The sequence below is a fragment of the Schistocerca cancellata genome, chromosome 3, assembly GCF_023864275.1.
Source record: "Schistocerca cancellata isolate TAMUIC-IGC-003103 chromosome 3, iqSchCanc2.1, whole genome shotgun sequence".
In the NCBI taxonomy this organism is placed as follows: domain Eukaryota; kingdom Metazoa; phylum Arthropoda; class Insecta; order Orthoptera; family Acrididae; genus Schistocerca; species Schistocerca cancellata.
This window is the reverse complement of record NC_064628.1, coordinates 632,060,540-632,084,208: the sequence shown is the minus strand read 5'-3', so window position 1 is coordinate 632,084,208 and position 23,669 is coordinate 632,060,540. Positions and strand designations below refer to the sequence as shown.

The following is a 23,669-nucleotide window of genomic DNA, read 5'->3' as shown; positions in this document are numbered from 1 at the left end:
TTGATTTGTAGACAGAAGCTATTCTGTTGCAAGGAAATATACACTCCTGGAAATGGAAAAAAGAACACATTGACACCGATGTGTCAGACCCACCATACTTGCTCCGGACACTGCGAGAGGGCTGTACAAGCAATGATCACACACACGGCACAGCACACACACCAGGAACTGCGGTGTTGGCCGTCGAATGGCGCTAGCTATGCAGCATTTGTGCACCGCCGCTGTCAGTGTCAGCCAGTTTGCCGTGGCATACGGAGCTCCATCGCAGTCTTTAACACTGGTAGCATGCCGCGACAGCATGGACGTGAACCGTATGTGCAGTTGACGGACTTTGAGCGAGGGCGTATAGTGGGCATGCGGGAGGCCAGGTGGACGTACCGCCGAATTGCTCAACACATGGGGCGTGAGGTCTCCACAGTACATCGATGTTGTCGCCAGTGGTCGGCGGAAGGTGCATGTGCCCGTCGACCTGGGACCGGACCGCAGTGACGCACGGATGCACGCCAAGACTGTAGGATCCTACGCAGTGCCGTAGGGGACCGCACCGCCACTTCCCAGCAAATTAGGGACACTGTTGCTCCTGGGGTATCGGCGAGGACCATTCGCAACCGTCTTCATGAAGCTGGGCTACGGTCCCGCACACCGTTAGGCCGTCTTCCGCTCACGCCCCAACATCGTGCAGCCCACCTCCAGTGGTGTCGCGACAGGCGTGAATGGAGGGACGAATGGAGACGTGTCGTCGTCAGCGATGAGAGTCGCTTCTGCCTTGGTGCCAATGATGGTCGTATGCGTGTTTGGCGCCGTGCAGGTGAGCGCCACAATCAGGACTGCATACGACCGAGGCACACAGGGCCAACACCCGGCGTCATGGTGTGGGGAGCGATCTCCTACACTGGCCGTACACCACTGGTGATCGTCGAGGGGACACTGAATAGTGCACGGTACATCCAAACCGTCATCGAACCCATCGTTCTACCATTCCTAGACTGGCAAGGGAACTTGCTGTTCCAACAGGACAATGCACGTCCGCATGTATCCCGTGCCACCCAACGTGCTCTAGAAGGTGTAAGTCAACTACCCTGGCCAGCAAGATCTCCGGATCTGTCCCCCATTGAGCATGTTTGGGACTGGATGAAGCGTCGTCTCACGTGGTCTGCACGTCCAGTACGAACGCTGGTCCAACTGAGGCGCCAGGTGGAAATGGCATGGCAAGCCGTTCCACAGGACTACATCCAGCATCTCTACGATTGTCTCCATGGGCGAATAGCAGCCTGCATTGCTGCGAAAGATGGATATACACTGTACTAGTGCCGACATTGTGCATGCTCTGTTGCCTGTGTCTATGTGCCTGTGGTTCTGTCAGTGTGATCATGTGATGTATCTGACCCCAGGAATGTGTCAATAAAGTTTCCCCTTCCTGGGACAATGAATTCACGGTGTTCTTATTTCAATTTCCAGGAGTGTATTATATTGGAACTCGGAATGTGTTCAGGAATTCTGCAGCAAACTGATGTTGAGGATATTGGTCTGTAATAAGGTGGATCCATTGTTTTACCTTTCTTATGTATGGGAATCACCTGCACATTTGTCCTGTCTCTTGAGACTTTGCACTGAGAGATCCATAATAAAGGCAATGCCACAGAGTACTACTCTCTGTAAAACTGAATTGGGATTCCATCTGGACCTGGTGACTCATTTGTTTCCAAATCTTTCAGTTGCTTCTCTTTGTGAGGAATGCCTATTTCTGTGTTCTCCATGTGGCAATCTGTGTCAAATAGCAGCAAATAGCTGCATAAATGACTTCTTAACCCTTTCATGGTCCGTGGGGGATATACTTCCCACTAAACGTATTTCTTTACAGCGTTTAAGGGAATTCGTGTTACCACTTCTGTATGCTCCTGGCATCTAGTGGCAGTCTGCTGCATCAGCTATAGTCTCTTTTTGTTGTGAAATATAGCCTTCAGGACTGTGGGAAGTATATATCCCACCAAGCAAAGGTGTTTTAATGGTCATTGGGAAGTATGGTTACCACCAAAGTAGATCCTGGAAAGGTCTTCAGAAGTATACTTACTACAGAATTAATCTGTCATTTGTGATCCTGTCCTTGGGAAGCATACTTACCACCAACTTAGGCCCCAAAGCTTTTGGGAATACATCTTACAACCTCTCTCTGTGCCTGACATCTTGTGGTAGTACACTGCACCAGGTGTATGAAAACTGTGACAACAATCAGTTTCTGTTTGTCATGGCATCGCTACTGTTGTTGGAACACATTGCTTCGCTTCTGCAATATACATTATTATGACCTGTATCAACTCATACCATTATTATGTGATAACATTTCAAGATTATTTTCACAGTGTGGTAAATAAACTTTAATATCAGTTACAATTATTTTTTTAGTTAAGTAAGAGAAAACATAAAAACAGTAAACACTGTTCATTATGTTTTTACGTGTAATGACACCACACAATAGCTTGCAAAAGGGAAGTGGGAAATCCATTTACCCCCATAGTTTTAATGCCTCCCAAAGGTGCTGTGGTGCTGTGTACCACCATACTTGTTGGTCCTAAATCACAAAAATAAAATTATCAAAAAGGTAAATGTAGTCAGTTGATCAAAATTCTAAAAGGACAGCAAAAAAATTATCTTCACTGAGTTGCTATAAAAATCTGCCCTTTAAAGGGATAAACTTGAAATTTAAAACTTCAGCTTTACTTTTGTTGTTTTCTATTGCTGCCCCCCCTCCCCTCCCCCTACCCCTCTGACTGATGAATGAGTGACCAGCCTTCAACCTGCTTAATGACTTTTGCTAAGGTATGATGGTGGAAGTTGTTGTTTGCTTCATGCACTGGTCTTCTTATGGGACATGACTTTCTAGAACATTTTGTCTGTTGACATATGCACATTTCTTTTTTAACTGCATTTTCCTAATCTGATTATTAAACCAAGGAGATTTTTTTCTCCCTCCTCAATCCACTTACTTGGTGCAAATGTCCCCAGTGGGTGATTTACAGTCAGTTTAAACTTGGCCCATGAGTTTTCTATGCCTGTCATATTGGAACTAAATGGTGTCCATACATTGTGTAAGTGGGATGCTAACTGCAGTAGCCACCAAACAGATTGCGGGAGGCGCACAATGGCACGGCGCGTCACGGACGGTTGTGGCCACAAGTAGAGTCCCACCCACCAGAGGGCAAGCGAGAATTCGGACACGACCTCTGCCAGCTGAACAACAACAACAACAACAACAACAACAACAACTCGAGCAGCACAGGCCGGCCCCAGTCAGTGATCATCGGGCCTGCCCAGGATGCAGTCCTGATCCACAGAAAGTGCAGTGCGTGAACAGTGTTACTACACTATTGGCGACGTGGATGGGATTCTTTCGCGTGTTGCGTCGTTGTTCCGGTTTCGCATCTTCTCCACGGCATGGAGGATTTGGTGCGAGTTTTGGTTGCGCAGCAGACGGAGCTCTTGGGCACCATGAAACAAGTGCTTCCGGCGTTGCTCTCCCCGCCGTCTGCTCCGGCACAGTTCCCTCCTCCCTTTCCCCCGTATGAGGAGACGGCGGAGGATTGGGAAGCATATGAACATCGCCTTCGGCAGCATTTCCAGGCGTTTCATGTTGCCGATGCCGAGGTATGTCGTGCTCTCTTCTTGTCTTGGATATCTCCCTCGCTGTATCACGTTTTGCGCCAGCTCGCGCCATTGCAGGAACCCTCGTCCTTGTCTTTTGACGCATTGTGTTCATTGCTGTCTTCCTATTATCGCTGCCGCACGCATGTTGTGGCGGCTAGGGTCGAGTTCTATCAATGCAAGAAACAGCCCCATCAGTCTTACCGGGCGTGGGCCGCTACCCTGCACGGTCTTAGTCGCAAGTGTCACTTTGTCATGGGGCAGTCGCGAGAGTTGTATGCCCACGTTATTGTACGCGACGCCATTGTTCGTTCGGCCCCTGATAGGGAGGTCCGGCAACGGGCCCTGCAGTTAGAAGACCCTTCCCTCGAGGAAGTCCTGTCCATTGCTCAATCGTATGAAGTCTCTCACGCAGCGGGTCAACAGCTGGAAGCGTGGTGCGACGTCGCGGAGGTTCAGGGCGGCGCGGCCGCGTCCACTGTGTCCGGGGTGCACGACGTGCAAGCGGTACAATCTGGCCGTTACGGCCGATCCCGCACGGCGCGTAAACAGAACTCCGACCGCCGGCCCCTGTTGCCGTCCTGTGCGTCATGCTATATACGTCATGATCGGTCGGAGTGCCCCCAGCGTTGGGCCGTTTGTCGCAAATGTAATAAGAAAGGTCACGTTGCTAAAGTTTGCCACTCAGCCTCAACCGAATCGAAGGAAGCAGGCTCTGGGGACATGGACGTTGACATTCGGGAAGTTTCATCGGGCCAGCCTCCCGACGCATCGGCACGCAAACTTTTTGTCGAGGTGTCGGTTCGGTCGTGCCGATTACAACTGCAAGTCGATACAGGCGCGGCAGTTTCGTTGTTGAATGTCCAAACTTATTCAAACCTTGGATCGCCCCCGTTGGCGCCGGTTTACCGGCGTCTCCGCGGTTATGGTAAACAGTTCATTCCCCTACTGGGTCAATTCACTACCGATGTGACTTACAAATCAGTCACTCGGCCGCTTACTTTTATTGTTGTCAATGATGCGGGCTGAGCTAACCTTTTCGGCCAGGACGCCTTTCAAGCTTTCGGTTTTTCTATCACTGACACCATACAGTTGGTTTCCGAAGACGTTCCCTATCAATCATTGGAATCTTTGATCTCAGACTTTCCAGATATCTTTGAGGAGGGTCTGTGGTGTGTTTCCGATTTTGAAGCTCAATTAACGTTGAAGGCGTCGGCTCGCCCGCGTTTTCTACGCGCGAGGCAGATCCCCTTGGCTCTCCGCCCTCCGATAAAGGAAGAGCTAGACCGGCTGACAGCCCTAGGGGTCGTTCTTCCCATTTCTTCCAGTGAGTGGGCTTCGCCCCTCGTTATTGTCAGGAAGCCCTCGGGCAAATTACGTCTTTGTGGCGATTTCAAGGCCACCGTTAATTCCCAATTGGTGGTGGACACCTATCCTTTGCCTCGGGCTGATGAATTGTTCTCCGCCGTGGCGGGAGGCCAATATTTTTCAAAAATCAATCTGTCGGAGGCTTATCATCAGATACCACTTGATGAGGACTCCAAAAGGCTGGCGGTCGTCAACACCCCTTTTGGCCTTTACCAATACCAGCGGTTGGCTTTTGGAATATCCAGTGCCCCGGCGATATTCCAGCGTTATCTTGAGCATGTCACGTCGACGATCCCTCATTGTAGTAATTACCTGGATGACATAATTGTCACAGGCCGCAGCACGAAGGAACACTTGCACAACCTTCGCACCCTCTTTCTCAAATTTAGGTCTGTGGGCCTGCGTTGCAACCTGCATAAGTCAACCTTCTTCCAACCATCCATTGAGTATGTGGGCTACACCATCTCTCGGCACGGCATCCAGCCCCTAGGAAGTTTGGTCCAAGGTATCGTCAACCTTCCTCGGCCCGCTTCGCTGAAAGAGTTACAAGCTTTTTTAGGCAAGATAGCCTATTACCACCGGTTCATTCCCAGGGCTTCCACTATCGCCCACCCCCTGCACTGCCTTCTGCACAAGGGTGTTCCTTTTGATTGGTCGCCTGCATGCGAGCGAGCGTTCACCTCGTTGAAGGGCCTCCTCACATCAGCCCCTTGTTTGGCTACTTTTGATCCCCATAAGCCGTTGGTCCTGGCTACCGATGCTTCGCAGTATGGGGTGGGGGCGGTCCTGGCCCATCGCAACGCAGATGGTTCCGAACAACCACTGGCGTTTCCGTCTAAAACGCTCAGTTCTGCGCAGGCCCATTACTCCCAGGTGGAAAAAGAGGCTTTGGCCATTGTCTACGCTGTTACCAAGTTTCACCCTTTCCTGTATGGCATGAAGTTTCAGTTAATCACTGACCATAAGCCGTTAATATCGTTATTTGGCTTCACCTCTCAGATTCCGGATAGGGCGACCCACAGACTACAGCGCTGGGCCTTGTTCCTCTCTAAGTACCATTATGACATTCATTTTCGCCCTACGGGACAGCATGCCAACGCCGACGCTCTTTCCCGTCTTCCGGTGGGCCCGGATCCTATGTTCGATCAGGAGGAGGTTATGTGTTTTCAATTGGATGTGGCGTCCCGCCAAGCGGTTGATGGCTTTCCGATTACTGGTTCTAGAGTCGCCAAGGAAACGGCGGCGGACCCGGTTCTCCGGCAAATAGTGCGCCTCATTCAGCAGGGGTGGTCGTCCCGCCCTCCGGGCCGGGCCTCTGACCCTCTTCGTAATTATTTTCTTCTACGAGACCGCCTCTCCGTCTTGGAAGGAGTTCTCCTTCTGGCTACCGATGATGCTGCACCTCGCGTGGTTATTCCTGCCAGTTTACGGAAGGAGGTCCTCACGTTATTACATGCGGGACACTGGGGTGTTTCCCGTACTAAAACCTTGGCTCGCAGACATGTGTACTGGCCGGTATTGACAGAGAAATTGAGCACTTCGTGGCAGCCTGTTCCCAGTGTGCGAGCCATCAAGACTCTCCCAGGGCAGCGTTCTCTTCATGGCCGCCGGCAACCCAGGCATGGGAACGTGTTCACATCGATTTTGCAGGCCCGTTTCTCAATGGCTTTTGGCTCATTGTCATTGATGCTTATTCCCGATTCCCATATGTGGTTCGCTGCTCCTCGACCACTTCAGAAGTTGCAATCCAGGCACTCACCAAAATCTTTTCTGTGGAGGGTCTGCCAATTACCCTGGTCTCGGACAATGGACCGCAGTTTATTTCGCAGACCTTCCAGGATTTTTGTGGGCGCTTCGGTATTCGGCACATTTGCTCTCCCCCCTTCCATCCACAATCGAATGGGGAAGCCGAGCGCATGGTGCGCACATTTAAGACGCAGATGAAAAAGTATGTGCACAAATTTCCTGCGGAGGAAGCCTTGACGTTTTTCTTGATGGCATACCGGACCACACCAATGCGAGAACGCAGCCCAGTGGAGCTCCTCCATGGGCGTCAACCTAGGACTCTGCTGCACCTCCTCTGGCCTGGTCCTCGCCAGTCTTCACACAACGGCGTCCCTGGTTTTCCACTGGGTATGTCGGTCTGGGCCCGTGGTTTTGGTCGCAATCCACGTTGGATACCGGTGGTGGTCCTGCGCCGAAATGGCCGCCGGCTCTATACCTTGCAGGCGGGGGACCGGGTGATACGTCATCACCAAAATCAGCTCCATCCATGTTCCGGCACCCACCCTCCGCCCTCTCGGACGCTGACTTCCCCCTTGCTCGCACCGGTGTTGGATTCACGGGGGACGTTACCTCCTTCCCCCGCTGTGCCTCTGCCGCACTGCATTGGTTCTCCGCCTTGGCGGCCTCCAGTGGCTCCAGTACTGGCATCGCCATCGTTAGAGATGTCCCAGCGAGAGCCGGCCCCCCTAGCAGGCCCGGTTTCTCAGGAGGCTGGTTCCCCTGTGGTCGTCCCTTCCCCTTCGTCCCCGCCACTGGGTCTTGCCCCTTCCGAGGTGGAACAGGATCAGGAGTTAGACGACCTGTCGCCTGTTCTGTCCCAGGCTCCGGTTGTGGGATGACAGGGGCCTCTTCGTGTGGGTCACTTCCAGCCGTATTCGAAGGTTCCAGCTCGAGGGTTGGCAGATCCCCTCGACTCCGGCCATCCAATGGATGTGGAGGTCATCGCTCCTGCCCGCCGCTCCACCTTCCGCTGCAGTGGCTCACAGTGGCGTCACCCCCCCGAAGGAGGAGGAGTGCAGTAGCCACCAAACAGATTGCAGGAGGCGCACAATGGCACGGCGCGTCACGGACGGTTGTGGCCGCAAGTAGAGTCCCGTCCACCAGAGGGCACGCGAGAATTCGGACGCGACCTCTGCCGGCTGAACAACAACAACAACAACAACAAGAACAACAACTCGAGCAGCACGGGCCGGCCCCAGTCACTGATCATTGGGCCTGCCCGGGATACAGTCCCGATCCACAGAAAGTGCAGTGCGTGAACAGTGTTACTACACTAACAACTGTATATCTGCTTTTTCTAGCACAAATACTCTCCTAGCCGTCCTGATGGATTTATTAATTTTAGTAACCATTTGTTGCTATTATGACATTGAGATCACTAATCTATCTCTCTACACTGACACGGTCACTAAGGTCTAAAATGTTTCCATTGCATGTAGGTTGTGTAACTAGTTGTTTGAGGCAATTTTTGGAAAACATGTCCAAAAGTACACAAAACTGTTTGTCCATACCACCTGCAATGAATCTATAGACATCCCAGTCTATACTCTGTAAATCAAAGTCAGCAACAACAAATACTACATGATCTGGGTGTTTCTGTGCTGCTGAGTGTAGGCTTTTCTTAAATGATTCTACAACTGTTACAGCAGAATCAGGTGGCTGGTAAAAACATCCAATAATTAACTTGAGTTCACATAGGCCTGCTACTTGGGTCCGGGTAACTTTACAGTCAGACTTAATTTTGGCCTCAATAGGCACAATATTTTTGTCTACAGGAATGAAAACTCCCCATCCTATGGTGTCTAATCTCTCTTTTTGGTATATGCCCATGCCTCACTAAATATTTTGGGAAGTTCTATTTGGGTTTCAGCCAGCTCCAGTTCCGAGAATAATTTGAGTGCAACTACTTTCCTGGAGGCAGTAACTTCAGGAAATTTGTTACAAATAATTCAGCAATTTACTGTTACTGATTTGACAATCAAAGTGCCTGTACTTTGTACACAGTTTGATTTCACTGCTTGCCTAATGACTGGTGAGCCTTCATCAGAAGTCCTCAAACTACTGCCTAGCCAAAAGAAAAACCATATGTGTTCCACAAGTACTCTGCTACCTGAGTGGCTGCTTCCTCTGTGTAGTGCATCCCTCACCTGTCAAGGGAAGTCCAACAACATTCTATCCTATAGCACAGACCCAGAAATCTGTACCCATGACTGTCACACAATCAGCTCAGCCTCTGGTTGAGACCCTCCAGTCAGCTCCAAACCAGAGAAACTTGATTGACTCTGGGTACAATGTTGAAAATGTTGTGATCTCTGCTTGCACCTTATGAGTGATGCTAGCTGCCATATAACAACCTGCTACACACCCTACAGTGAGTGCAGGTCCCTCACAGGTATGCTGGAAGGTGCCCTGGAAGCCGAACCCACTGGCAAAACAAGTGGCACCTGAGGTGTCCTATGCATTGTGCCAGTTTCTCTGCTGCCACAACAAGCTGAGGCAGCAGCCTGCAGATGGATGACCATGGCAGTAAGTGTCTTCGGGTGTTCTAAAACTGCGACCGATTCCTCGTGCATCCACACACAACATGCACACCCCCATCCATGCTAGTAACTTAATACATAAACTATGTAAACAAATATAAATGCTAAATATGTGACTTGTTAGTCTCTTGCTAGCAGCTTCTCAGCTGTTGCTCTGTCTGTGCCCGAAGTTGGCTCATTGTAGGATATCTGCTTTCTCTTCTTAATCAAAATGTGTTTCCACAGGCTTTATTAAGGATGGAGCCACTATCACAGTGGACTAGTACTTCCTTACTTGAATCTTGATAGATGCTTTAGTTGTGGTCTTATCCATTCAATGTAATTCTAATAGGCGATGTTCCACAACTGCTGAGGTATTAGGTTTCTTCAGTCTCGTGTGCCGTTGGTCCTCAGTGTTCTCAGCAATGATATTATACAGTGCACAATGTCTGACCAATGTATGTCATGCCACATTGGCAGGGGATCAGATAGACCATGGACTGCAATAGTCAGAGGTCACCCTTGACGCTACAAAGCAGTGCTCATGTTTTAGCTAGTGAGCGGAGGGCACTCTTCACTTGGTGTAATGAAAAAATCATCTTATTTTTCTGGATAAGGCATCACAAAATTGAATAAATGCTAAGGCCACATCTTCCTGAAGTTGCTCCTCTGTTTCTACTAGTTGTGCAGTCAATGTAGGTCTTAGGGCTCTCAGAATTTGCCACTCTGTGTGTAGCCATTCTTCCAGAAAACCATTCTCAGATGTTCATGTTCTTGGAGTAAGCTCTCGTTGTTGGAGAGGGTGCAAGCCATATGTACCAGCTTTTTAGCATCCCATTCTTGTGTGCCCAGTGGTACAACTGTCCACATGTAAATATAGGGTAGTGTGCATCTCCTTACAGTACATACTGTGGCCCAATGTGCCGTCTGCTCTTCTTTTGGCCAGAACATCCATGCACGTCTACATAGATACTCCACAAGCCACTATACAGTGCTTGATGGAGGGGACCCTGTACCTTTACTAAAGGGGGGAAGTTCATCCACTGCAACTTCTATGGTAAGATTGATGTTCTGGAGTATGAAATTGAGATGCATGGGGAAACCATTCAGCTAGTCCCTTTTCTGTGCCAATTTGAGAAGGTTTCATGAGCATACCAGAAAGAAAGGATAGGTTTCCATTGGTGTGATTCCCTTTTGAAATGTTGCCTATATACTTAGGTGAGAACTGGAGAAAGTGGTCTATCCATGGCTACTCATTCTGTCTGCTCATAGTAACCACCATCAGAAGGCCATACCTGTAAATGTTGGTCGTCTGTATGTAAAATTTGTGGCCAGTAATTTCCAAGGATTCTAGTAAGACATTCTGTAGGAAAAGAGACAGCATCAACACTCACAATGATGTTGGAATCCTTAAGCTTAAATTAGTTACAGTGCCCAACAAAATCTACAGAACTGTGAATATGATGTGAACATTTTCTGATATAAGGGTTAAGTGTATTTTTCAGGTATTTAATGGGTGAGTATGTTCAGGCACCATTGTTGCTAACAATGGGGCATAAAGGCACCCCATCTTTGTGAATCTTGATAAGTCCATAAAGTCTTGGTGGAAACAGTGCTCTCTGTCCAAACTGTTTAATAGCTTTGTCTGGCAAGCTAGGTCCTTAGACTACTGCCAAGGTCTTCCTCTACACTCTCTTGGTGTTGTCAATGTCAGTCTTCCAATATGCACTGTCTTCTAGCAGACCTCACATCTTCTCAGTGTAATCCTGGTAAGATAGGACTACAGTTGCACTGCCTTAGATCCAATATGGGCATCCTCTCCCCACTAAAGATGTTCACTTTCATACGTTTTGTTTGCACGAGAGCTCAACAGGTTTTGTGACCCACTTCTTCAGCTGCTTCAGGTGAAAGTGTTACAGCTGCCTGTTTTATGGTGCTGATGTCTGTGACAGATGTGAATTGAGGAACAGGTGCAAAATTGAATCATTTCTTAAGAAGTGAAACCTTTTCATCATCCAGTTGCTTGGCTGTGACATTGATGATAGTTGTGCAGAGCATCGAAAGATGGTCTCCTTGATATAAACTTGAATTTCGATGTTTTGACATTCAGTGACCTTCACCTATGCGGAGTCCACTGTGGCCCAAGTGACACCATCAGTCCAGTCCTATGTCCAGCAACTAAGTTGGTTAGCCAACTGTAGGTGTAGATCAGTTCTTTGTTAGCTGAGTCCAGACACCAGCACATAAGGCCTACTCTCTCTCCTGTAGCAGAGCTAGGCTGGCATGTTACTTGATTCTTCTGGCTACCACTGAGTCGAAGTAATGCATTAGCTGATTTTCAGCACCATAAGTTCTTCATGGCATCTCATAGGGAATGAAAAGTCACTAAGCAAACAGCTCCTCTGGTGCACAGTTTGTCAGACCTTTTCATGCTTTGATACATCTCAAATCTGGATATCCCATTTGTTGTGAGCAGTTGCCGTAACCATTTTTTCTATCTGTGTATGAATCTTGGCCTGATCCAAACTTTCATATGTCATCCTCCATGTGTCATTAAGCTGCACTTATACGCTTACTGTAATTCCCGTGCAGGCGAGACATTTAATCAGAAGTCACAAGCCAGGTATCAGTGGATAAATTCAATACTGCAGTGCCTGTGTTGGTTGGAAGTATGATGCAATGGTCCTTTAGACATGAATGCAATGTAGTGAACTGCAATATCGTAACTCTGAATATTTTATATCTTCTAACTAACCTTCTTGTGAAGCTACCCAATGGTATTAGTTTTTTATGATATTTTTTGTGGATTTTCATTATCTATATCTCTTTTATCTGCTTTTTAATCATCCTTAACCTACTTTTATATTCTGTGTCCTGCAGCCTTATCAAGTTGATGAATGACATTGTTTGTATTTACATAGGCAAAGCTGCTGCATGTAGCCTTGTCTGTTGTTGTTGTTGTGGTCTTCAGTCCTGAGACTGGTTTGATGCAGCTCTCCATGCTACTCTATCCTGTGCTAGCTTCTTCATCTCCCAGTATCTACTGCAACCTACATCCTTCTGAATCTGCTTAGTGTATTCATCTCTTGGTCTCCCTCTACGATTTTTACCCTCCACACTGCCCTCCAATACTAAATTTGTGATCCCTTGATGCCTCAAAACATGTCCTACCAACCGATCCCTTCTTCTAGTCAAGTTGTGCCACAAACTTCTCTTCTCCCCAATCCTATTCAATACCTCCTCATTAGTTATGTGATCTACCCACCTTATCTTCAGCATTCTTCTGTAGCACCACGTTTCGAAAGCTTCTATTCTCTTCTTGTCCAAACTAGTTATCGTCCATGTTTCACTTCCATACATGGCTACACTCCATACAAATACTTTCAGAAACGACTTCCTGACACGTAAATCTATACTCGATGTTAACAAATTCCTCTTCTTGAGAAACGCTTTCCTTGCCATTGCCAGTCTACATTATATATCCTCTCTACTTCGACCATCATCAGTTATTTTACTCCCTAAATAGCAAAACTCCTTTACTACTTTAAGTATCTCATTTCCTAATCTAATCCCCTCAGCATCACCCGACTTAATTCGACTACATTCCATTATCCTCGTTTTACTTTTGTTGATGTTCATCTTATATCCTCCTTTCAAGACACTGTCCATTCCGTTCAACTGCTCTTCCAAGTCCTTTGCTGTCTCTGACAGAATTACAATGTCATCGGCGAACCTCAAAGTTTTTACTTCTTCTCCATGAATTTTAATACCTACTCCGAATTTTTCTTTTGTTTCCTTTACTGCTTGCTCAATATACAGATTGAATAACATCGGGGAGAGGCTACAACCCTGTCTTACTCCTTTCCCAACCACTGCTTCCCTTTCATAGCCTTGTCTATGTATTTAAAAACAATTTAATCCATTGCCTTTAAGCCAAATTACCAATCAGCTGATTTGTAAATTCAGTTTGATACTTTTATGAAATATTTGTTATTTTCAGTCACAAACATGTGATGGTATAGTTTGTCCAAATTTAGATAACTCTTATCAAGAAAGACCTCAGCTGGATTGAATTTGGCACCTAAGAACTGTGTTAAGAGGGGGTTGTGTTAGAACTTCAAGTTTAACACATATATTTTGGAACGACACAACACAACAGAGTAAGTTGACAAGTAAGACATGTGTACACGTTAGCATTCGAATGAGCACTGAGTCCCAGTCTAGCGGCTGCTGCTCGGCTGGCCGCTTAGGTGGCGCAGCTGCTGCATGGCTGGCAGACAGCGCCGCACATAGAGGACGCGCGTAATTGCGCGGCGGCACTTTGAATGATCGGCGAGTCACAACACTTTTCCTCCCTTTGAAATTGTTGCACTGGTCTTGATGGAGGTGTCCTGGAGATGGCTAACGTCCATAGGTGTTGTTTGACTCGCCGTAAAGTCTCGAGGAGGAGGCTTCCCGTACGGACGGAAGTGTCCCCGATGATAATGGGTTGAGATGACAGGAGACGTAGGGGTCGAATCTGCTGGGGCCCCATGCACCAATCTGCCCGTTGCGGCAAGTCCAGTTGATATGACAGGAGACATGGGCGATGTGTCGGCGTCCGTTGGAGGAGGAGGCGAGTAGATATGCTCTGACAGAGGATGGTCCTCCGGTTCCTGGTGGTGTCCGTTCTGGTGCTGCCATCGCGATGACGGTGAGATGGCTGCGTTGTGAGTATTGAGAGATGCCAAGATCCCGAGCGTCAGGTATAGCCAAAGGTGGTGTGGCGGCATTCGAACAGGCGTTGCTGGCACCCGAAGCCGAAGCTGGTCCGAATGACGCACTGCAACACCCGTGTCCATCTGGATTTCATACAGGCGTCTGCCACGGTGTCTTAAGATGCGGCCCGGGCTCCATTTTGGCCGCCTGCCATATCCCCGTACCCAGACGAGGTCGTCGGCGGTGAACCGGCCAAGTGAAGGCACCCGCGGCCGTGAGGTGGGAGGCCGCAGAAGATGAAGTAGCGTGTGGGGTTGTCGGCCATGTAAGAGCTCAGCCGGGCTGTGGTCGCCCATGGGGGTGAAATGATAAGACGCCAGAAACTGGAGAAGGGCATCATCAGCAGCAGCAGAAGAAGACAGAAGTTTCCGCATCTGAGCCTTAAATGTGCGGACCAGTCGTTCAGCCTCACCGTTGGATTGTGGATGGAACGGCGGGGCCGTGACATGCGTAACGCTGTGACGAGCACAAAAATCCGCAAATTCGGAAGAGGCAAATTGCGGACCATTATCAGTAACAAGAGTAGAGGGGAGGCCTTCCAAAGAATAAAATGTGGGCGAGAGCACTGGTGGTTGCCGCGGTGGTAGGTGACGTGCAACGGACGATGAAAGGAAAGTTAGAGTAGGCGTCAATTACGAGGAGCCAATAAGTACCTAAAAAGGGTCCTGCAAAGTCAGCATGAATGCGCTCCCAGGGCTTCTCAGATGAAGGCCACGGTGACACAGATGACTTCGGGGCAGCGGCCTGTGACCCGCAAGGGCCACAGGCAACAACCATGTGTGCTATTTCAGAGTCGATGCCAGGCCAGTACACATGATGGCGCGCCAGAGATTTTGCGCGAGACACACCCCAGTGCCCTTGGTGAAGGAGGCGCAAGACTGAAGCACGCAAAGACACAGGTACCACAACACACGGCGAAGCATTGTCAGTGGAGAGGTGGATAACACCATCCCTAGCCGTGAGGCGGTAGCGCAAAGTGTAGTAGTTCCGCAACGGATCAGAAGTTTTAGAGGACGGGCGATCTGGCCAACCCTTCTGAATACAGCGGAAAACCCGGGAGAGGGTAGGGTCAGAACCCGTAGCAGCCGCCAGCCTGTCCCCAGTGATGGGGAACCCGTCCACAACCCGCTGCTCGGCAACATCCACGTGGAAACACAAATGTTCGTCCCTATCAAATGCCTGTAGGTCCCATGGGAAGGCGAGACAGAGCATCAGCATTCGCATGTTGAGCCGTTGGCCGGAAATGAATCTCATAATTGAAATGGGACAAGTAAAGAGCCCAACGCTGGAGGCGGTGTGCAGCCTTGTCGGGAAGTGACGTTGATGGATGAAACAAGGAAACAAGTGGTTTGTGATCCGTAACAAGATGAAATTTTGAGCCATAGAGAAAAACACCAAACTTATGAAGAGCATAAATGATGGCCAAAGCTTCATTCTCAATTTGAGAATACTTTTGTTGGGCATCTGTGAGCGTTTTGGAGGCATAAGCAATGGGTTGTTCCGAACCGTCAGAAAAACGGTGCGCAAGGACTGCACCGACCCCGTATTGAGAGGCGTCTGTGGCAAGAACAAGATGTTGGCCAGGTCGATAAGTAGCCAGGCACGGGGCCTGTTTCAGCATAGTCTTCAACTTCTGGAAAGCCGCTTCACATGATGTGGACCAATGAAAAAGCACGTTTTTATGCCACAGGCGATGCAACGGCTGAGCCACCGAAGCCGAAGACGGTAAAAACTTGTGATAGTATGCTATTTTCCCCAAGAAGGCCTGCAGTTCCTTAACAGATGTACACCGAGGAAGGGCATCGATTGCAGCTACAGTTTGTTGAAGCGGACGAATACCATCCCGAGAGAGTTGAAATCCCAAGTACGTGATAGATGCCTGAAAAAATTGTGATTTCTGAAGATTACACTTAAGACCGGCAGTCTGTAAGACATGAAAAAGTGTGCAGAGATTTTGTAGATGTTCTTCAGTGGTGGAGCCAGTGACAACAATGTCGTCCATGTAATTGATACACCCAGGGACAGGGAGCAATAATTGTTCCAAGAATCGCTGAAAGAGAGCAGGGACGCTAGCAACCCCGAATGGCAAGCATTGGTATTGATAGAGACCGAAAGGCGTGTTAAGGACCAGAAACTGCCGGGAAGTGGCGTCGAGAGGAAGGGCATAGGGTAAGTGTCGATGAGGCATTGAGCATTTACAGTGGCTTTGAAATCGCCACAGAGACGAATATCACCATTTGGCTTAGCAACTACAACGACAGGAGAGGACCACTCACTGGAAGTGACAGGAAGCAAGACCCCTGAAGCAGTGAGACAATCCAACTCCCGTTTTACCCGATCACGAAGGGCCACAGGAATGGGCCGAGCCCGAAAAAACTTAGGCCGAGCAGTGGGTTTGAGCATGATATGAGCTTCAAAGTCATTTGCACGGCCTAACCCAGGAGAAAAAAGGGACGAAAATGTCGTCGACAAGGAATCCAGTTGACCATAAAGAATAGCATCAGAGACAATATTGACAGTCATCTATGGAAAACCCAAAAACGCGAAAGGCATCGAAACCAAAAAGATTTTCTGCGTTGCTCTGGTCGACCACAAATATGGGAACAGTGCGAACGACGGATTTGTAAAATACCTCAGCATTAAACTGTCCCAAGAGAGAAATCTTCTGTTTATTGTACGTCCGTAATTGCCGAGTGACAGGGGACAGGAGTGGAGAACCCAGCTGAAGATACGTCTGAGAATTAATTATAGTGGCAGCAGAACCGGTATCCACTTGCATGCGAACATCTTGACCAAGGATTTAGACAGTGAGGAATAACTTCCCTGAAAGGGAAGAAGTGCAATTGACAGACAACACAAAATCAGAATCAGCGTCATGTTCATGAACATCATGTATGTGGTCAGATTTGCAAACGGAAGACACATGACCTTTCTTTTTGCAGTTGTGACACACAGCCCATTTCGTAAAACACCGCTGACATGAAGGATGTTGCCGGGGGTTTTGCTGCAGTTTCTTAGCGGGTTGTTTATGGCTAGGCCGAGGCTGCACGTGGGAGCGCACTGCGGCCACGTCGGCCGGCGGGGACACGCCGCACGCGTCGTCAACAGCGCACAGAGGTTGTATTTCCCCGACATTACCCCATGCCTCTATTTGCGCCCCAGCGGTGCGAGAAATTTCAAAAGACTGCGCAATGGAGAGAACTTCATCTAGAGTCGGATTCGCCAACTGAAGGGCACGTTGCCGAACTTCTTTGTTGGGTGCCGACTGGATAATAGCATCCCGTACCATGGAATCGGCATAGGATTCTTTGTGAACGTCAGTAACAAGTTGACACTTTCGACTGAGGCTGTGAAGTTCAGCAGCCCAACCGCGATAGGATTGATATGGTTGTTTTTGACAACGATAAAAGGCAACATGAGAGGCTACCACATGCGTTTGCTTTTGAAAATAGACAGACAGAAGTGAGCACATTTCAGCAAAGGACAAAGACGCAGGATCCTTCAAAGGATCTTTGCGTTTTTGTGATGTAGATTTTATAATATGGGGTCTGTTAAATGAATAAATTCTGGATAGTGTTAGATGGTTAACAGACAGATGGCAGACAGAACTGATGTTCCACAGAATTCATTTAACTTCAAAATTATAAGGTAATGTAGTATTGACAGTTTACTTATTGAAAAAAGAGCATCATTAGCTGTAACTATTTTCAGAGGAATACGTCACTTTGCATTCGTACAGCGGAAGGCTTCAGTAGATGTGACTAGTTACTCCCTGCTGTGGTGATTTTTGGGTAGTGCATCTCTAACCAATATGCCTGCAAAAATAGTATTTCAGCAGTAATGTAAGGTTAATTAAATATGACATTTCCATTGTAGTTCTTTATATTAAAATTAGACAACATTCACTGTGCTTTTAGATACATATGCATGGGATGCATGACCACTGAATTTGTTCTCAGGGCAGGGGCCTGCAGTTGCCAGATTCTGCTTCCTATGCATGCCAGGTAAGAGCTTTGCTTTAACAGATATGCAGATAAAGCAAGGAACTGCTAACAGTGTTGTCATAATCCTTTATTTGGCACTGATGTAAAATACCAAGGAAGGGATTATTTTAGTGAATTATTTTAAAATAAATGGTGAATTTCTAATTTATTTTCATTTTTTCTAAAAAATAAAAGCTGTTACTAGTAAGTAACATTGCTCGTAATAGAGCAAGTTACAACTTTTTGTAATCAGCTGGCCTGAAACCATCTGAAACAATATTTTTTCCAGAATAGTATTAACTTAACAGTTGACTATCCAGTTCTGTTTTCATGCCAGCGATCATGATCAGTGTCGCACATTGTACGTAGGAAAGGGCTGTTGCCTTCATCTGCTGTGGTGCAGGTGGTCTGTAAAATGTCAAATGATGATCTCCCAGGTTTTTCCCTTTTTTCTTTCTTTCAGACATTCATTGAGCTACATATGGCATCAGCACAAAGATGTATATTTACCACTGTTTACGTATGGTAAATCAGCCATGCATTTACTTTGCACAGAATGTAGCCAAAAAGCTGCAAATGACAGAGTCTACTTTTTGAAGATACTCTGTAAAGTTCAGGCAGCATGTCTACTAAATCCACTTCTCTTACATGCTACACTATGTGATCAAAAGTATCTGGACACCCCCAAAAACATATGTTTTTCATATTAGGTGCATTGTGCTGCCACCTATACACCAGGTACTCCATATCAGTAACCTTAGGAGTCATTAGACATTGTGAGAGAGCAGAATGGGGTGCTCCACAGAACTCGTGGACTTCGAACGTGGTCAGGTGATTGGATGTCACTTGTGCCATATGTCTGCATGCAAGATTTCCACACTCCTAAACATCCCTAGGTCCACTGCTTCTGATGTGATAGTGAAGTGGAAATGTGATGGGACACGTACAGCACAAAATTGTACAGGCCGATCTTTTCTGTTGACTGACAGAGATTGCCGACAGTTGAAGATGGTTGTAATGTGTAATAGACAGACATCTATCCAGACCATCACACAGGAATTCCTAACTGCATCAGGATCCACTGCAATTACTATGGCAGTTAGGTGTGAGGTGAGAAAACTTGGTTTCATGGTCGAGCGGCTGCTCATAAGCCACACATCATGCCTCACTTGGTGTAAGGAGTGTAAACATTGGACAATTGAACAGTGGAAAAATGTTTTGTGGAGTGATGAATCATGGCACACAATGTGGCGATCTGATGGCAGGGTGTGGGTATGGCAAATGCCTAGTGATCATCATGTGCAGTGTATTTATTAGAGCCAGCAGTAAAATTCGGAGGCGGTAGTGTTATTGTGTGGTCATGTTTTTCACGGCGGTGGCTTGCACCCCTTGTCGTTCTGCATGGCGCTATCACAGAACAGACCTACATTGATGTTTTAACCACATTCTTGTTTCCCACTGTTGAAAGCAATTTGGGGATGGTGATTGCATCTTTTAATATGATCATGCACCTGTCCATAATGCACGGCCTGTGGTGGAGTGGTTGCACAACAATAACATCCCTGTAATGGATTGGCCTGCACTCCCTGTAATGGACTAGCCTGCACAGAGTCCTGACGTGAATCTTATAAAACACCTTTGGGATGTTTTGGAACACCGACTTCGTGCCAGGCCTCACCGACTGACATCGATACCTCTCCTCAGTGCAGCCTAGGTGTTCGGATACTTTTGATCATCTAGTGTAGTTGTACTGCTTTATGATACAAGGACAAAGCAGCTTGCTTTGTTCTTTTCTGTCTGGCACTATTTTTTCACAGTGGAAAAAAACTTCATTAAGGGAAAAGGAATGTGCCAAACATATTAATCAGTTATCCACTAATCTTACAAGTATCACCTCATGATGATTAGTCAGATATTCCATGATCCGTAGCTTCCTTTCCCTCATTTCAGCAGATCCTTCTCATCTGCCAGTGGATAGGTTTCATTAAAAGTGTCCATCAGCATGCTGTGTATGGAAGGAGGTCAAAAACACCCCAGGCGCACCTGCCTGAATGAAAAGTTTCAAGCCCCCAGTTGTGAGGTTTATTTTGTGTGTATTTATTACTTTTGCATTGCTTGTGTACTTTTATGGTACCATAATTGTATCTATCAAAAATTATTATTCTTGTTGCTACTGACAAAAATTCCTTGTAAAATCATTAAGAACTGATTTCATTTTGAACTAGTGGCTATTTGTGTTACAAGAATTTGCTCACAAAGTGGAAGAATTAATTTAGCTACTGAAAACAGACATTTAAGCACAATGTCTACAGCTTTGTTACATCAAGCTGAAGGAGACCAGTAGTCAATAAAAAGACAAAATCTGACAGAACTTAAAAATTTATGTCATGTTTGGATCCACTGATATGATTGTCAGATGCACAGAATAAAGTATTGTCTCACTAAAAATTGCACTCAAAAGTTTTTGTCAAAATATTTCCAAAAATACTCAAGTGGTTTAGAGTCAAAGATGAGAAGTGCATTTGTAGAGCCTAATGTAAGAACAGCCCTCAACTACTTCAATTGTCATGTGTCTTTCCTTTGTGTCACGTGTCTTTCCAATTACTTGAATCATCATGTGTCTTTTCTTTGTAGCTTATATTGTTGTTGCCTGTTGTGTAACTGCAACTTCTGGGCATGAAGGCACAACTGTGAAACGCATTTTGCTCAGTACCACTATTCAGCTCACATTCATCTTTGGAATAATAACTAATTGTTCAGTACAAGTAATTTCTGGACTGTTGTGTGGGCCCGCATCTCGTGGTTGTGCGGTAGCGTTCTCGCTTCCCACGCCCGGGTTCCCAGGTTCGATTCCCGGCGGGGTCAGGGATTTTCTCTGCCTCGTGATGGCTGGGTGTTGTGTGCTGTCCTTAGGTTAGTTAGGTTTAAGTAGTTCTAAGTTCTAGGGGACTGATGACCATAGATGTTGAGTCCCATAGTGCTCAGAGCCATTTGAGCCACTGTTATGTGGATCTTCATCTCTGTCATTTCCAAAAATACTTGGTTCAGAGTCATCTGAATTATTTGAATCTGATGAACAGGAATTCCTTGGTGGAAGTACAAAACATCTCTGCTATTGTACTTCATAAAACAATGCCAGATCCATGCAAATCAATTCTTGCAATTAACAGTTAGTTGCTGTAAGTGTAAAAAAATAGGCTACAAAAAATTCCTCAATAATGGGCATAATTGCCTATTAGTAACTCTAAAATTAAGTCTTTATTTTTATATTTATGTAAATCAACTTAGTGTAGCTGTATATATTTTATAAAAGTGAATTGACAAAGCCTGTGTGAAAGCCTTCCCTGATTCATAATCAAACTACCAGAAAACAACACAAGGCATCCAGCAGCCCACAGTTCTTGTGTAACATATGTATATTTTTCTGACAGAGCAGGATACAATTCGATTTTAGACTATATGAGGGAGGGGCAGTCCCTTGCTGGGAACAGCATTACGTTTGTGTGCCACCCACTGCTGTGTGCTTCTTTTGTCTGCCAAAAGTTCCAGGTGGCTTCATTTAAAAAAAAAAAAAAAAAAAAAAAAAAAAAAAAAAAAAAAAAAAAACCCTTTGACAGGATAGATGTTTACTCCTAATGTTATGAGCTCTGGCTGTGTTTGGGGATGTTTTATTATTTTATGTATTATGCTACATACAGGTAGTTTGTTAAACTCTACAATTACTTCAGAGTTCAGGTTCAGATACTTTCACAATGAAATGGGTAATTGCGTGCAGTTGCTTATTGTGATGTAAGCCATTCCTACATGATCAGCACAAAAACATATCAATTGTACAAACAGTGTAAAAAACATTAACATTGCAGCCTTTCATTAATTTGATTAATGTGATACATATTGCAACCTATATTAGAGTAAAAACACGTGCATCAATGTGGAAATGCTTGCATAATGCCACAAAAAGAAATTCATCTTTTGCCGTTAAAAAAAAAGTTATCTACTATGATATCCCTGCTTTTCTCAGTGTGACAAGTGTACTTCTGGGTGTTCAGCCTAATCATTGTTTCCAGTCTGTGCAAAATATTTTGATGATCACCTCAAGTCGTCATCTTCATGTGCTGTGCCAGCTAGTGTGGTTGGAGTCCAGGCAGCAAGTACTCATAACAGCGAAACTTGCACCACTGGTGGAGAGACAGTTGGGTTGGTCATCGAAATATTGTGCATAAAATGGAAATGACAACTTGTGTTAACACTCAGAAGCACAATATTTATGTTATGTACTGTTTGACTATCACTAGTGAGCCTATTAATATTAGAAATTGTAGGGTGTATTATCATGAGCACAGTTGCAATTGATTATCAATCATTAAAAAGGCTTTATTAATATTGGGCACATTCAATGACAATAATTATGTATCTCTCATTCCCAAGTAATCAGATCTGAATTTCAGAATCTCTCAATTCCAGAAAACAGCTGGAACTTAATAAAATTTAGCCTTTTTATCATTAACAACAATATAAAAGTGTTGCACAATAGCTGTACAAGAAATGAATTAAAAAAAAAAAACTTAACACATCCAAAATGAGAAATTACTGCAAGGCATAAATATGGCCAATGAAACAGTTGTGCAATGCTGTAATATATTTCATCTACTTCAAGATTTTATTAGGTCACTGCATAAGTTTGTAGCGTTGTTGTTTTGCATTTTGGTATTCCAGTTGCTATGGGTTTATTTATTGACTGTCATTTTTTTATTTGTAGTTCAATGTTGCTATTTGAGTTTAATATTGTCATTTTGTCATTTGGAGACTGTGAATGCAACTGTGGATGCTAGAAAATTGAGTGCAAAGTGGAGAAATCAGAACATTTCCAACATATTCTTCTGTTTGAGTTCAATAGAGGTATGACAGCAGTGGAGGCAGGCAGAAATATTTGTGCCATGTATGGAGATAATGCCATTGGGCAGACTACAGCAAGAAAATGGTTTTCTTGTTTCAAGGAGGATCATTTCCACATTAATGACTCTCCATTTTTGAGGAAGACCTTCAGGGTTTGATGAAGATCGTTTAAATGCATTAAGCAACAATGATGTACATAAGAATACTCAAGAACTGGCAAATGTAATGAACTGTGATCATTCCACAATCATGCAACATTTGCATGAAATGGGAAGGTTTAAAAATCGGGTTTTTGGGTAACTTATGCTCTAAGCCAAAATCACAAAAATCAATGGGTGGCCATATGTGCATCTTTGCCTGCTCATCATCAGTTGGCTCATGGACAACACTGACCATTCCTATCCTATATCTTTACTGGTGGTGAGAAACTGTCTTTATGTTAACATAAGGAGAAGAAAGGAATGGTGATCCCAAGCAAACCAGCAACTCTTCGCACAATGATCTCGTTATGCGTCTGGTGGAATAGCACCAGGGTGTTTTGTACTATGAATTGCTTCCCTCAAGTGTAACCATCACTGCTGGTGTTTACTGTCAACAACTGAGAAGTCTTGCAGACACAGTCTGAGAACAATGACTGAGAAGAGTGCGTGAAGTGATGCTACTCCACAATAACACTCGTCCATATTCTGCTAGACTGACAAAAAAACACTATACAGGAAAT

General features: G+C 46.0%; 1 protein-coding gene across 1 annotated transcript in view; it reads left to right on the top strand.

Moving 5' to 3' along the window:
* Positions 1-23,669, top strand: part of LOC126176474 (uncharacterized) — a 255,480-nt gene that overhangs the window by 201,485 nt on the left and 30,326 nt on the right. The window contains exon 10 of the mRNA XM_049923629.1: positions 18,029-18,073. Coding sequence (XP_049779586.1) covers positions 18,029-18,073 — 45 coding nt within the window. The remainder of the gene's footprint in view (positions 1-18,028; positions 18,074-23,669) is intronic.